This window comes from Triticum dicoccoides, chromosome 2A, assembly GCF_002162155.2.
Source record: "Triticum dicoccoides isolate Atlit2015 ecotype Zavitan chromosome 2A, WEW_v2.0, whole genome shotgun sequence".
Taxonomy (NCBI): Eukaryota; Viridiplantae; Streptophyta; class Magnoliopsida; order Poales; family Poaceae; genus Triticum; species Triticum dicoccoides.
This window is the reverse complement of record NC_041382.1, coordinates 559065788-559081867: the sequence shown is the minus strand read 5'-3', so window position 1 is coordinate 559081867 and position 16080 is coordinate 559065788. Positions and strand designations below refer to the sequence as shown.

Genomic DNA, 16080 nt, shown 5'->3' with positions numbered 1-16080 from the left:
GTGTCACTAGTATGCCTCTACTTGACTAGCTCGTTGATCAAAGATGGTTATGTTTCCTAACCATAGACATGAGTTGTCATTTGATTAACGGGATCACATCATTAGGAGAATGATGTGATTGACTTGACCCATTCCGTTAGCATAGCACTTGATCGTTTAGTTTGTTACTATTGCTTTCTTCATGACTTATACATGTTCCTATGACTATGAGATTATGCAACTCCCGTTTATCGGAGGAACACTTTGTGTGCTACCAAATGTCACAACGTAACTGGGTGATTATAAAGGTGCTCTACAGGTGTCTCCGAAGGTACTTGTTGGGTTGGCGTATTTCGATATTAGGATTTGTCACTCCGATTGTCGGAGAGGTATCTCTGGGCCCTCTCGGTAATGCACATCACTTAAGCCTTGCGAGCATTGCAACTAATGAGTTAGTTGCGGGATGATGTATTACGGAACGAGTAAAGAGACTTGCCGGTAACGAGATTGAACTAGGTATTGAGATACCAACGATCGAATCTCGGGCAAGTAACATACCGATGACAAAGGGAACAACGTATGTTGTTATGCGGTCTGACCGATAAAGATCTTCGTAGAATATGTAGGAGCCAATATGGGAATCCAGGTCCCTCTATTGGTTATTGACCAGAGAGGTGTCTCGGTCATGTCTACATAGTTCTCGAACCCGTAGGGTCCACATGCTTAAACGTTCGTTGACGATATAGTACTATATGAGTTATGTATGTTGGTGACCGAATGTTGTTCAGAGTCCAGGATGAGATCACGGACATGACGATGAACTCCGAAATGGTCCGGAGATAAAGTTTGATATATGGGATAATAGTGTTTGGTCACCGGAAGGGTTCCGGAATTCGCCGGAAGGGGTTCCAGATGTTTCCCGAAATGTTTGGGTACGAGAACACTTTATTTGGGCCAAAGGGGAAAGCCCACAAGGTTTTTGGAAAGCGCAAAAGGAAGTTTTGTGGAGACCAGGGGCCAGATGCCAGGGTCCCTGGCGTCTGGGTCCAGACGCCGGGAACCCTGGCGTCTGGCCCTGGAGTCCGAGAAGGACTCTTTCCTTTCGGGTGAAACCAACTTTGTGGAGGCTTTTACTCCAAGTTTCGACCACAGGGCTCAACATATAAATAGAGGGGTAGGTCTAGCACCCAAGATAGATCAAGAAACACCAAGCCGTGTGCTGGCAACCCCGTCCCCTCTAGTTTATCCTCCGTCCTAGTTTTCGTAGTGCTTAGGCGAAGCCCTGCGGAGATTTTTCTTCACGAACACCATCACCACGCCGTCGTGCTGCCGGAACTCATCTACTACTTCGCCCCTCTTGCTGGATCGAGAAGGCGAGGACGTCACCGAGCCGAATGTGTGTAGAACTCGGAGGTGCCGTGCTTTCGGTACTTGGATCGGTCGGATCGTGAAGACGTACGACTACATCAACCGCGTTGATATAACGCTTCCGCGAACGGTCTACGAGGGTACGTAGACAACACTCTCCCCTCTCGTTGCTATGCATCACCATGATCTTGCGTGTGTGTAGGAAATTTTTGAAATTACTACGTTCCCCAACAATAGGATCATAGCTCCAGTGAGATCCCTAGAGAACCTTCCAGGTATTGGAGAACCTGTGATCCAATGCAAACAAGTAGCGACGGACATGTGCTTCCTCCTCACTGACACGGTGACGCACCACCTCCGCGGGGTCCTCGAGCCTCTAGACCGTCACTGGCCCACGCGACCGCCACCAAAGAAGGTTTGGGTCAACGACGGGCTGACTCCTCACCAACCTGCGCCCCCCGGTAGGTAGCGCCTCCCAGTACCACCCCGGCGGAGCCCAGTCCCGGACATGACCCATCTGGTGACGCAGGTGTCCTCTACCGACTCGACGACGAGGATGCGGGATAAGCATCGTCGACGTCGATGCGGGAATAATTGCTTTAACTAAAAAAGTAAACTAGTTCTATTAATTTTCATACTAAAAATAAAATAGTTGTATTAACTCAACTAGTTCAATTAAGCACTTACTATGAATAAAAATAAACTAGTTTTTACTAAAAATAAACTAGTTCAACTAGTTATATTAATTTTCTTACTAATTCTATTAAACACTTACTAAAAATAGTAAAAAAGACTAGTTAGATGAACTCTAAAATTTAACCCTAACCGATGAACTCTAAAATTTAATGAACCCTAACTAATTTGATGAACTCTAAAATTTAACCCTAACTAATTTGATGAACTCTAAAATTTAATGAACCCTAACTAATTTGATGAACTCTAAAATTTAACCCTAACTAATTCGATGAACTCTAAAACTAATTCTATTTAACAACTACTGTCATAATTAGCATCTAATTTGATGAACCCTAACTAATTAGATGAACTCTGAAATTTAACCCTAAGAACCCTAGCTAGGCAGAGGTAAGGGAGGAGGAGGAGGGCGTGCTCACCTCTGGCGCCGGCAGAGTTAGGGAGAGGGGGACGCGGTGTCGAGATCGGGGACGGGGTCGGGGTCGGGGCGGCGGGCGCACGGCGGAGGGTGGCGATGTAGGGGGGCGTCGAGGTCGGGGTCGGGGGCAGCGTCGAGGTTGCGGTCGGGGGCGGGGGCACCGTCGAGGGTGTGCGGAGAGCGACGGGTCGCGCGCGGTGGCCGACAGCGATGCAGGGCGGCGACAACAGAGGAGTAGGGATTTGGGGAAAGTGGCCGTGGGGGAAGAACGAACCGCGCGGTTAAGTTAAAAGTAGCAGTAGCATGTTCCAGGAAGTGTGCTTCTGCTACGGTAGCTATAGCACGTTTCGTAACAAGCGCTACTGCTATTCCTTCTCTTTTTTATTTGCTTTCCATTTAATTTTATTTTCATTAGCAGTAGCTGTTGGGGATTGTAGCAGAATTTTAAAATTTTCTACGCATCACCAAGATCAATCTATGGAGTCATCTAGCAATGAGGGAGAGAGGAGTGCATCTACATACCCTTGTATATCACGAGCGGAAGCGTTCAAGACAACGGGGTTGATGGAGTCGTACTCGTCGTGATCCAAATCACCAAAGATCCTAGCGCCGAATGGACGGCACCTCCGCGTTCAACACACGTACGGAGCAAGGACATCTCCCGTGCCTTGATCCAGCAAGGAGGAGGGAGAGGTTGAGGAAGAGGGCTCCAACAGCAGCACGACGGCGTGGTGGTGGTGAAGCTGCAATACTCCGGTAGGGCTTCGCCAAGCTCTTACGGAGGAGGAGAGGTGTTGGGGAGGGGAAGGCATGTGCCTTGGATGTTGTGTGCAGCCCTCCCCTCACCCCTCTATTTATAGGGGAAGGGGGAAGGGGGCCGGCCCCCTCTAGAAGAGATCTAGAGGGGGGCGGCGGCCAAGGGGAGGGGGGCTTGCCCCCCAAGCAAGGGGGCGCCCCCCTTAGGGTTTCCCCCCAACCCTAGGCGCATGGGCCCTAGGGGGGTGTGGCGCCCTAGCCCACTTGGGCTGGTTCCCTTCTCCATACAGCCCATAAGGCCCTTCGGAAGAGGTGGCCCCTCCCGGTGGATCCCCGAACCCCTCCGGTGGCCCCGGTACAATACCGATATGCCCCCGAACCTTTCCGGCGACCGTATGACAACTTCCCATATATAAATCTTTACCTCCGGACCATTCCGGAACTCCTCGTGACGTTTGGGATCTCATCCGGGACTCCGAACAACATTCGGTAATCACATACAAGTCTTCCTAACAACCCTAGCATCACCGAACCTTAAGTGTGTAGACCCTACGGGTTCGGGAGACATGCAGACATGACCGAGACGACTCTCTGGTCAATAACCAACAACGGGATCTGGATACCCATGTTGGCTCCCACATGCTCCACGATGATCTCATCGGATGAACCACGATGTCGAGGATTCAATCAATCCGTATACAATTTCCTTTGCCAATCGGTACGTTACTTGCCCGAGACTCGATCGTCGGTATCCCAATACCTTGTTCAGTCTCGTTACCGGCAAGTCACTTTACTCGTACCGTAATGCATGATCCCGTGATCAACCACTTGATCACATTGAGCTCATTATGATGATGCATTACCGAGTGGGTCCAGAGATACCTCTCCGTCATACGGAGTGACAAATCCCAGTCTCGATTCGTGCCAACCCAACAGACACTTTCGGAGATACCTGTAATGTACCTTTATAGTCACCCAGTTACATTGTGACGTTTGGCACACCCAAGGCACTCCTACGGTATCCGGGAGTTGCACAATCTCATGGTATAAGGAAATGATACTTGACATTCAGAAAAGCTACAGCAAACGAACTACACGATCTTTGAGCTATGCTTAGGATTGGGTCTTGTCCATCACATCATTCTCCTAATGATGTGATCCCGTTATCAATGACATCCAATGTCCATAGTCAGGAAACCATGACTATCTTTTGATCAACGAGCTAGTCAACTAGAGGCTCACTAGGGACGTGTTGTGGTCTATGTATTCACACATGTATTATGATTTCCGGATAACACGATTATAGCATGAACAAGTGACAATTATCATGAACAAAGAAATATAATAATAACCATTTTATTATTGCCTCAAGGGCATATTTCCAATAGTCTCCCACTTGCACTAGAGTCAATATTCTAGTTACATGTGATGAATCGAACACCCATGCAGTTCTAGTGTTGATCATGTTTTGCTCTAGGGAGAGGTTTAGTCAACGAATCTGCCACATTCAGGTCCGTATGTACTTTACAAATCTCTATGCTCCATTTTGAACACTTTCACAAATGGAGTTGAAGCGACGCTTGATATGCCTGGTCTTCCTGTGAAACCTGGGTTCCTTGGCAAGGGCAATAGCTCCAATGTTGTCATAGAAGAGAGTCATCGGGCCCGACACATTGGGTATGACTCCTAGGTCGGTAATGAACTCCTTCACCCAGACTGCTTCTTGTGCTGCCTCCGAGGCTGCCATGTACTCCGCTTCACATGTAGATCCCGCCACAACACTTTGCTTGCAACTGCACCAGCTTACTGCCCCACCATTCGAAATATACACGTATCCGGTTTATGACTTAGAGTCATCCAGATCTGTGTGAAGCTAGCATCGACATAACCCTTTACGACGAGCTCTTCGTCACCTCCATAAACAAGAAACATTTCCTTAGTCCTTTTCAGGTACTTCAGGATATTCTTGACCGCTGTCCAGTGTTCCATGTCGGGATTACTTTGGTACCTTCCTACCAAACTTACGGCAAGATTTACATCAGGTCTGGTACACAGCATAGCATACATGATAGACCCTATGGCCAAGGCATAGGGAACGACACTCATCTTTTCTCTATCTACTGCCGTGGTCGGGCATTAAGCCGTGCTCAATCTCGTACCTTGCAATACAGGCAAGAACCCCTTCTTTGACTGATCCATTTCAAACTTCTTCAATATCTTGTCAAGGTATATACTCTGTGAAAGACCAATGAGGCATCTCGATCTATCTCTATAGATCTTGATGCCTAATATATAAGCAGCTTCTCCAAGGTCCTTCATTGAAAAACACTTGTTCAAGTAGGCCTTTATGCTTTCCAAGAATTCTATATCATTTCCCATCAACAGTATGTCATCCACATACAATATGAGAAATGCTACAGAGCTCCCACTCACTTTCTTGTAAATGCAGGCTTCTCCATAAGTCTGCATAAACCCAAACGCTTTGACCATCTCATCAAAACGAATGTTCCAACTCCGAGATACTTGCACCAGCCCATAAATTGAGCGTTGGAGCTTGCACACCTTGTCAGCATTCTTAGGATCGACAAAACCTTCCGGCTGCATCATATACAATTCTTCCTTAAGGAAACCATTAAGGAATGCCGTTTTGACATCCATTTTCCATATCTCATAATCATAGAATGTGGCAATTGCTAACATGATTCGGACGGACTTCAGCTTCGCTACGGGTGAGAAAGTCTCATCGTAGTCAACCCCTTGAACTTGTCGATAACCCTTAGCGACAAGCCGAGCTTTGTAGATGGTCACATTACCATCCGCGTTTGTCTTCTTCTTAAAGATCCATTTATTTTCTATGGCTCGCCGATCATCGGGCAAGTCAGCCAAAGTCCATACTTTGTTTTCATACATGGATCCTATCTCGGATTTCATGGCTTCCAGCCATTTGTCGGAATCCGGGCCCGCCATCGCTTCTTCATAGTTCGAAGGTTCACCATTGTCTAACAACATGATTTCCAAGACAGGGTTCTCGTACCACTCTGGTGCGGAACGTGTCCTCATGGACCTACGAAGTTCAATAGTAACTTGATCTGAAGTTTCACGATCATCATCATTAACTTCCTCTCTAGTCGGTGCAGGCACCTCAGGAACATTTTCTTGAGCTGCGCCACTTACCGGTTCAAGAGGTAATACTTCATCAAGTTCTACTTTCCTCCCACTTATTTCTTTCGAGAGAAACTCTTTCTCTAGAAAGGACCCATTCTTGGCAACAAAGATCTTGCCTTCGGATCTGAGCTAGAAGGTATACCCAACAGTTTCTTTAGGGTATCCTATGAAGACGCATTTTTCCGACTTGGGTTCGAGCTTTTCAGGTTGAAGTTTCTTGACATAAGCATCACATCCCCAAACTTTTAGAAACGACAGCTTAGGTTTCTTCCCAAACCATAATTCATACGGTGTCGTCTCAACGGATTTCGACGGAGCCCTATTTAAAGTGAAAGCGGCAGTCTCTAAAGCATAGCCCCAAAATGACAGTGGTAAATCGGGAAGAGACATCATAGATCTCACCATATCCAATAGAGTGCGATTACGATGTTCGGACACACCATTACGCTGAGGTGTTCCAGGCGGCGTGAGTTGTGAAACTATTCCACATTTTCTTAAGTGTGTGCCAAATTCGTGACTCAAGTATTCTCCCCCACGATCTGATCGCAAGAGCTTGATTTTCCTGTCACATTGATTCTCAACCTCACTCTGAAATTCCTTGAACTTTTCAAAGGCCTCAGACTTGTGTTTCATTAAGTAGACATACCCATATCTACTCAAGTCATCAGTGAGGGTGAGAAAATAACGATAGCCACCGCGAGCCTCAACACTCATTGGACCGCACACATCAGTATGTATGATTTCCAATAAGTTGGTTGCTCGCTCCATTGTTCCTGAGAATGGAGTCTTGGTCATTTTACCCATGAGGCATGGTTCGCACGTGTCAAATGATTCGTAATCAAGAGACTCTAAAAGTCCATCTGCATGGAGCTTCTTCATGCGTTTGACACCTATGTGACCAAGGAGGCAGTGCCACAAGTATGTGGGACTATCATTATCAACCTTACACCTTTTGGTATTCACACTATGAATATGTGTAGCATTACGCTCGAGATTCATTAAGAATAAACCATTCACCATCGGAGCATGACCATAAAACATATCTCTCATATAAATAGAACAACCATTATTCTCGGATTTAAATGAGTAGCCATCTCGAATTAAACGAGATCCTGATACAATGTTTATGCTCAAAGCTGGCACTAAATAACAATTGTTGAGGTTTAAAACTAATCCCGTAGGTAAATGTAGAGGTAGCGTGCCGACGGCGATCACATCGACCTTGGAACCATTCCCGACACGCATTGTCACCTCGTCCTTCGCCAGTCTCCGCTTCTTCCGCAGCTCCTGCTTTGAGTTACAAATGTGAGCAACTGCACCGGTATCAAATACCCATGAGCTACTACGAGTACTGGTAAGGTACACATCAATTACATGTATATCACATATACCTTTCGTGTTGCTGGCCTTCTTGTCCGCTAAGTATTTGGGGCAGTTTCGCTTGCAGTGACCACTTCCCTTGCAAGAAAAACACTCAGTCTCGGGCCTGGGTCCATTCTTTGGCTTCTTCTCGGCAGCTTGCTTACCGGGCGCGGCAACTCCCTTGTCGTCCTTCTTGAAGTTCTTTTTACCCTTGCCTTTCTTGAACTTAGTGGTTTTATTCACCATCAACACTTGATGTTCCTTTTTGATTTCCACCTCTACTGATTTCAGCATTCAATATACCTCAGGAATGGTCTTTTCCATCCCCTGCATATTGAAGTTCATCACAAAGCTCTTGTAGCTTGGTGGAAGCGACTGAAGGATTCTGTCAATGACCGTGTCATCCGGGAGATTAACTCCTAGCTGAGACAAGCAGTTATGCAACCCAGACATTTTGAGTATGTGCTCACTGACAGAACTATTTTCCTCCATCTTACAGCTGAAGAACTTGTCGGAGACTTCATATCTCTCGACCCGGGCATGAGCTTGAAAAACCATTTTCAGCTCTTCGAACATCTCATATGCTCCGTGTCTCTCAAAACACTTTTAGAGCCCCGGTTCTAAGCTGTAAAGCATGCCGCACTGAACGAGGGAGTAATCATCAGCACGTGACTGCCAAGCGTTCATAATGTCTTGGTTCTCTGGGACAGGTGCGTCACCTAGCGGTGCTTCTAGGACATAATCTTTCTTGGCAGCTATGAGGATGATCCTCAGGTTCCGGACCCAGTCCGTATAGTTGCTGCCATCGTCTTTCAGCTTGGTTTTCTCTAGGAACGTGTTGAAGTTGAGGACAACATGGGCCATTTGATCTACAAGACATATTGTAAAGATTTTAGACTAAGTTCATGATAATTAAGTTCATCTAATCAAATTATTCAATGAACTCCCACTCAGATAGACATCCCTCTAGTCATCTAAGTGAAACATGATCCGAGTTAACTAGGCCGTGTCCGATCATCACGTGAGACGGACTAGCCAACATCGGTGAACATCTTCATGTTGATCGTATCTCCTATACGACCCATGCTCGACCTTTCGGTCTTCCGTGTTCCGAGGCCATGTCTGTACATGCTAGGCTCGTCAAGTCAACCTAAGTGTATTGCGTGGGTAAATCTGGCTTACACCCGTTGTATTCGAACGTTAGAATCTATCACACCCGATCATCACGTGGTTCTTCAAAACAACGAACCTTCGCAACGGTGCACAATTAGGGGGAACACTTTCTTGAAATTATTTCGAGGGATCATCTTATTTAAGCTACCGTCGTTCTAAGCAAATAAGATGCAAAACATGATAAACAGCACATGCAATCAAATAGTGACATGATATGGCCAATATCAATTGCTCCTTTTGATCTCCATCTTCGGGGCTCCATGATCATCGTTGTCACCGGCATGACACCATGATCTCCATCATCATGATCTCCATCATCGTGTCTTCTTGAAGTTGTCTCGTCATCTATTACTTCTACTACTATGGCTAACGCTTTAGCAATAAAGTAAAGTAATTACATGACGTTTATGTTGACACGCAGGTCATAAATAAATAAAGACAACTCCTATGGCTCCTGCCGGTTGTCATACTCATCGACATGCAAGTCGTGATTCCTATTACAAGAACATGATTATCTCATACATCACATATATCATTCATCACATCCTTTGGCCATATCACATCACAAAACACTTGCTGCAAAAACAAGTTAGACGTCCTCTAATTGTTGTTGCAAGTTTTTACGTGGCTGCTATAGGTTTCTAGCAAGAACGTTTCTTACCTACGCCAAAACCACAACGTGAATTGCCAATTTCTATTTACCCTTCATAAGGACCCTGTTCATCGAATCCGATCCGACTAAAGTGGGAGAGACAGACACCCGCCAGCCACCTTATGCAACTAGTGCATGTCAATTGGTGGAACCGGTCTCACGTAAGCGTATGTGTAAGGTTGGTCCGGGCCGCTTCCTCCCACAATGCCGCCGAATCAAGATAAGACTAGTAACGGCAAGATAATTGACAATATCGACGCCCACAACTGCTTTGTGTTCTATTCGTGCACAGTAACTATGCATAGACCTAGCTCATGATGCCACTGTTGAGGATCGTAGCAGCATTTTAAAATTTTCTACGCATCACCAAGATCAATCTATGGAGTCATCTAGCAACGAGGGAGAGAGGAGTGCATCTACATACCCTTGTAGATCACGAGCGGAAGCGTTCAAGAGAACGGGGTTGATGGAGTCGTACTCGTCGTGATCCAAATCACCGAAGATCCTAGCGCCGAACGGACAGCACCTCCGCGTTCAGCACACGTACGGAGCGAGGACGTCTCCCGCGCCTTGATCCAGCAAGGAGGAGGGAGAGGTTGAGGAAGAGGGCTCCAACAGCAGCACGACGGCGTGGTGGTGGTGAAGCTGCAGTACTCCGGCAGGACTTCGCCAAGCTCTTACGAAGGAGGAGAGGTGTTGGGGAGGGGAGGGCTGCGCCTTGGATGTTGTGTGCAGCCCTCCCCTCACCCCTCTATTTATAGGGGAAGGGGGAAGGGGGCCGGCCCCCTAGATGAGATCTAGAGGGGGGGCGGCCAAGGGGAGGGGGGCTTGCCCCCCAAGCAAGGGGGCGCCCCCCTTAGGGTTTCCCCCCAACCCTAGGCGCATGGGCCCTAGGGGGTGTGGCGCCCTAGCCCACTTGGGCTGGTTCCCTTCTCCATACAGCCCATAAGGCCCTCCGGAAGAGGTGGCCCCTCCCGGTGGACCCCCGGAACCCCTCCGGTGGCCCCGGTACAATATCGATATGCCCCGAACCTTTCCGGCGACCGTATGACAACTTCCCATATATAAATATTTACCTCCGGACCATTCCGGAACTCCTTGTGATGTCCGGGATCTCATCCGGGACTCCGAACAACATTCGGTAATCACATACAAGTCTTCCTAACAACCCTAGCGTCACCGAACCTTAAGTGTGTAGACCCTACGGGTTCGGGAGACATGCAGACATGACCGAGACGACTCTCCGGTCAATAACCAACAGCGGGATCTGGATACCCATGTTGGCTCCCACATGCTCCACGATGCTCTTATCGGATGAACCACGATGTCGAGGATTCAATCAATCCGTATACAATTCCCTTTGTCAATCGGTACGTTACTTGCCCGAGACTCGATCGTCGGTATCCCAATACCTTGTTCAGTCTCGTTACCGGCAAGTCACTTTACTCGTACCGTAATGCATGATCCCGTGATCAACCACTTGATCACATTGAGCTCATTATGATGATGCATTACCGAGTGGGCCCAGAGATACCTCTCCGTCATACAGAGTGACAAATCCCAGTCTCGATTCGTGCCAACCCAACAGACACTTTCGGAGATACCTGTAATGTACCTTTATAGTCAGCCAGTTATGTTGTGACGTTTGGCACACCCAAGGCACTCCTACGGTATCCGGGAGTTGCACAGTCTCATGGTCTAAGGAAATGATACTTGACATTCAGAAAAGCTACAGCAAACGAACTACATGATCTTTGAGCTATGCTTAGGATTGGGTCTTGTCCATCACATCATTCTCCTAATGATGTGATCCCGTTATCAATGACATCCAATGTCCATAGTCAGGAAACCATGACTATCTTTTGATCAACGAGCTAGTCAACTAGAGGCTCACTAGGGACGTGTTGTGGTCTATGTATTCACACATGTATTATGATTTCCGGATAACACAATTATAGCATGAACAATAGACAATTATCATGAACAAAGAAATATAATAATAACAATTTTATTATTGCCTCTAGGGCATATTTCCAATAGTAGCGCCTTTGTTCGTAAACGCGTTGCTACAAAACAAGTAGCGGTAGCGCGGTTCTACGTAGATCGCTACTACTATGTGTAGCCTATCGGCTAAACCATGAGAATTTTAGTAGTAGCGCTTTTGTACTCGGGCGCGCTACTGCTATAACTGTATCTGTAGCGCGGTTTAAAACACCGCGCTGCTGCTAATTAGCACCAACATGCGTTTTTAGCCCGCGCTACTGCTAATGTTCTGTGTATAAGGTTTTCCCTAGTAGTGTTAGCAATACAAAACTAGATTTGGACCGCATATAGATTGGAGAAATGTGGGTGGCCAAATTACGGGTTTTGTCCTCTATGTAAGCCGAGGAGTCTGCCGGACATATCTTCAAATACCGGTTCGCCGTGAGACTATGGGGCATGATCAAGGTTTGGGCCCACCTCGACAACAACGAGATTTCACTGGATCAACATGTCCGAGATGAATAGGACAATACGAAAAACGTTGGCTCCCCTCACCATGCTCACTTATTAGACCATTTGGTGTGAAGTAAAGCTACGGTCTTGTGTCATCAGTCTACTCTACCGTCCATTCTTCTCTCCAACATAAAAAAATAAGGCCAAACTTTGGGTCATCACTGGTACGAAGCATCTGGGCAATGCCAGATTAGAGAGTAACGACCTTGTAATATTCTCGTCCTCTTACTTTGTAAGGCTAGCCATAGTGAGGATAACTTAGGTAGTAACTTAACACATTCCAAGACAATTTTGCTTATGTGGCAAGTATTTAATGAGGAGAGAGGTGCTTGAAGTAACAAAATATGTTACTGTAACATAGTGCTTCCCGAGGTAAAATGAGTGACACTAATCTAAGTTACTCCCCACTATGACCAGCCTAAAAGCACTTCTAAATTCCTTATTTAATGGATGAGGCAAATCGTATGCGTCCGTTTTGTAAAAAAAGAGAAGTGGTACAGATTACAAGAAAAGATGGTTCATCCCGTGGAATAAAAGACCGCTCATTTTGCGCTAAAGAAAAGAAAAGAAAGGACGGATCAATTAAGTGAAGCATGCATCTTAGCTAGCCTAGTGGGAAAACTTGAAGACCATATCATGCTTGTACACCTCGCCGGGCCTGACGATCGACGACGGGAACTCAGGGTGGTTGACGGCGTCGGGGTACGCCTGCGTCTCCAGGCACAGCGCGCCGTACTGCCCGTACACCTTCCCTCCTTTCCCCTTGTCGTTGCTGAGCCAGTTGGCGGTGTAGAGCTGCACCCCGGGCTGGTTCGCCCACAGCTCCAACGCCCGGCCGGAGTCCGGGTCCTGGACGCGCGCCACCGGCCGCATCGCGTCCTGCTGCCCGTCCACAGCGAAGTTGATGTCGTACCCGCCGCCGCCGCCCGGGACGATCTCCATGTTGGCTCCCACGGGCGTCGGCGTGAGGAAGTCGTACTTTGTGCCGGCCACGGGCGCGACCTGGCCCATCGGGATCATGTACCCGTCGACGGGCGTGTAGCGTGAGGCGAACATCTGGAGCTCGTGCTCCAGGACGTCGCCGCTGCCGTGGCCAGCGAGGTTCCAGTACGCGTGGTTCACAAGGTTCACCGGCGTCGCCTTGCTCGTCGCCGTCGCGTTCATGTTGATGCTCAGGTCGTACGGGTCGGAGAGCCGGTACGTCACATACACGTCCAGGTACCCCGGGAACCCTGCATGCCCCAGACATGATCCGCGAAAACAAGTGCTCGTCAGATCTTTCTGTCATGAAGATTAATCCAAGCGCGAGGAGCTAGTAAACTACTATAAAGTTTTGATATGTGTAGTAGTAGTAGTACTAGTTTTACCTTGCTCTCCGTCGAAGCTGCGGTAGTAGAAGGTGATGTACGGGGAGTCGCCGTCGTGCACGTACTCCTTCACCGTCCAGATGACCTTGTTGAAGCCCCTGGGGCCGCCTAAACAAAGAGCAACAAGATGATTAAATGAGTACAAAGCGCGTCGTGAGTCCATGCATAGGGTTTCGGTGAAAAATAAAATTAAAATTAAGTCTGAAGCATACCATGAATCGTGTTGTTGCCGTCGTTACGGAGGAGACGATAGGTTCTGCCGTCGAGCACGAAGCGGGCGTTGGCGATTCTGTTTGCTACGCGCCCAATAGTCGATCCGGCAGCAGCGCCTTTCTGATGAGACATGCACGTACAAAAAGGTTTTTGAATTGAACAGAGACGCACTCATCATGCATATTTATCTACCACTTGGAAGGAGTGAAAACACATGGATTTGTGATCTTACAGCGTATGCAGCAACAGTGTCGTACCCAAGTACAACATCGGTCAAGTCCCCTGAAAAAGAATTTCACCTCTTGAGAAACAAGATGCAAGCATGCAATACGGGTTCTTGAAACCAAGAAGCAAGCGGCCTTACCATGGCAATCAGGGACGAGGACAGATACGAGGGTAGCTCCCCAGTTGGTGACCTTGATGGAGAAGTCCCCCTTCTTGTTCTTGAGCTCATAGAAACCGTCCGCCGTCCTTCCGGCGTCGGCGCTGCCGGGCAGTGCAAGGCACAGCAGCAAGGTTACAGGGAGCAGTGCAGCTCTGACCACCATTGTTGCACAGCACGTTGCTAAAAGCAGAGAGAAGGTATTGTATGGCTACCATCGAGCATGCGATCGCATATGTATGATAGGTTGACGACGACTTACAGTAGGTTAGGTTTCTCTCGAGGTCGTACACGAAGAAAGTCAAAACTCTCCATTCAAAGTTTCTCCGATCCAAATTATTTCCTTCTTGGGATCTGAGATCTAGCAGAAGTTTATCGTTGCTATTTCCCAGTTGCAATCTCCCACTAGTGTCGAGTTTTACTCATTTAAGTTCTTTTCATTGTCTGCCCATGCATCCGAATAAAATAGAAGCAAAAAAAAAAACTTTCAAGATGATAAGAAACCAATTTTGTTAGGTCTCACTCTGTCGGTGAGTAAGTATACCCACTTGGGAAAGATGCTTGCGAACCCTAACTATGTAATGTGTCATATGCAACGTCCATTTGGCCACACGATATACATTGTCAATCTCGAGATGAGTATTAGTCAGCCAGTCTTGTCGGCTGCTCAAACTCATGATATATATTCCTGAATTAGATTAATATTTACCCTTAGGCGCATGGCCATGTAATTCTGAATGGGATCACTCTAAGTCCAGAGACATGACTACCCAGCTATGGTGTAGAGTTTGATATCCCTTACAAAGCGGCCGTATCACATTGCGAGAACATATGACAGTCTCAAGTCTAGAACATGACATATACATTTTACCTGAAACTAACTAATGACGTTTCTCAGTGCACCTCAAAATGGGTCTATTCGACACAATGTTCTACCAACATAAGTCGGTATCATTTGATTAATATCAATATATCCATTATCTATAAAACATGGTCACCATCTCATAGGTTGCTAGCCTATTGGTATGTGTCATGTCTATATAGACTTGGGACCATTAAAGTCATGTACTTTCCAACCTATATTCAAGGATAATATTGAAGAGAGAAGTGTATATATCAACCCAACTCCTGGATGGGTGTAATATACAACCCTCAACTATCAAGTCATCTAAGTTGATCGCGCCCTACTGCTTAACCATGAACCCAACAGGCCAACACCGACTCGGTGGCTTGCAGCGCACTGCAACACCAAGGAGACCTCGGTTTGATCCCTGGCTTCTCCCTTTTTCTTCTCTATTTTCTATTAAGTGTGCGCTAATGGGCCGGTCTGTTAGTGTGCATGCTTAAGGCAAGAGCTCCTTCCGTCTCACTATAAGCGAGATATAGCTCACGCGGCATCCCGTCACACCCATCCAAGGTGGGCGACTCTATGGCAAAGAGCACACAAATCTGCCCACGTGCACGAATCTTGATGTGCCTAAATCTAAGTGGTATGGACCTGACTGAGATATTGGTAAACCTCGGTCAGCTCGGATTTAGCAAAACCGTTATTTTTCTAAGCACCTTACATTTTAGAAGATGTTAATGGCATTTTCTTTATAAAAAGGACCCCAATAGTTGGGGAACGGTTGCCGGGGGAGCTCCCCAGCTGTCAATTCGTTCTCGAGGACACTCGAATAACAAGCGAACGATTTCGTTCGCTGGGATAAAACCCTCACAGCGAACCCCACAGCCCGTGGGCCTCTTTACTGGGCCATCGTATGTAAAAAAATGATAAATGCCATCATAGGTAAATCATGCATGGCAGTCTAAAAAAAACTCGTTCTGGTTCTATAATTTGAGTTGCCATGTCAACAAAGAGGAAAAAATGCCATGATAATAAATGTCATCTCTTAAATAATAAAAAATGACATCTCTTAATAATAAAAATATCATCTCTTAATGAAAAGGCCATCTCTTAATAATACAAAATGCCATCCATTAATAATAAAAAATTCATGCACAAAAACAAACTTGACTTGTGAAACAAAAACAAAAAGGGAAAGTATAAAATTGC

General features: G+C 46.8%; 1 protein-coding gene across 1 annotated transcript; it reads right to left on the bottom strand.

Moving 5' to 3' along the window:
- Positions 1-12425: 12425 nt before the first annotated feature.
- LOC119355360 (galactose mutarotase-like) lies at positions 12426-14234 on the bottom strand. Its single transcript, XM_037622151.1, has 5 exons — positions 14007-14234; positions 13875-13924; positions 13642-13762; positions 13430-13537; positions 12426-13294 (listed from the first exon to the last, which is right to left on the bottom strand). Exons 1-5 carry the CDS (start codon positions 14188-14190, stop codon positions 12672-12674), a joined length of 1086 nt encoding a protein of 361 aa, XP_037478048.1. The 5' UTR covers positions 14191-14234; the 3' UTR covers positions 12426-12671.
- Positions 14235-16080: the final 1846 nt, after the last annotated feature.

Excerpts from the sequence above, each read along its gene's own strand:
- LOC119355360 (XM_037622151.1), bottom strand. The coding sequence starts at position 14,190 with ATGGTGGTCAGAGCTGCACTGCTCCCTGTAACCTTGCTGCTGTGCCTT. Across the intron at positions 13,925-14,006 it reads CCTCGTCCCTGATTGCCATG|GGGACTTGACCGATGTTGTA; the intron begins GTAAGGCCGCTT and ends ATTCTTTTTCAG. Across the intron at positions 13,538-13,641 it reads CGGCAACAACACGATTCATG|GCGGCCCCAGGGGCTTCAAC; the intron begins GTATGCTTCAGA and ends CTCTTTGTTTAG.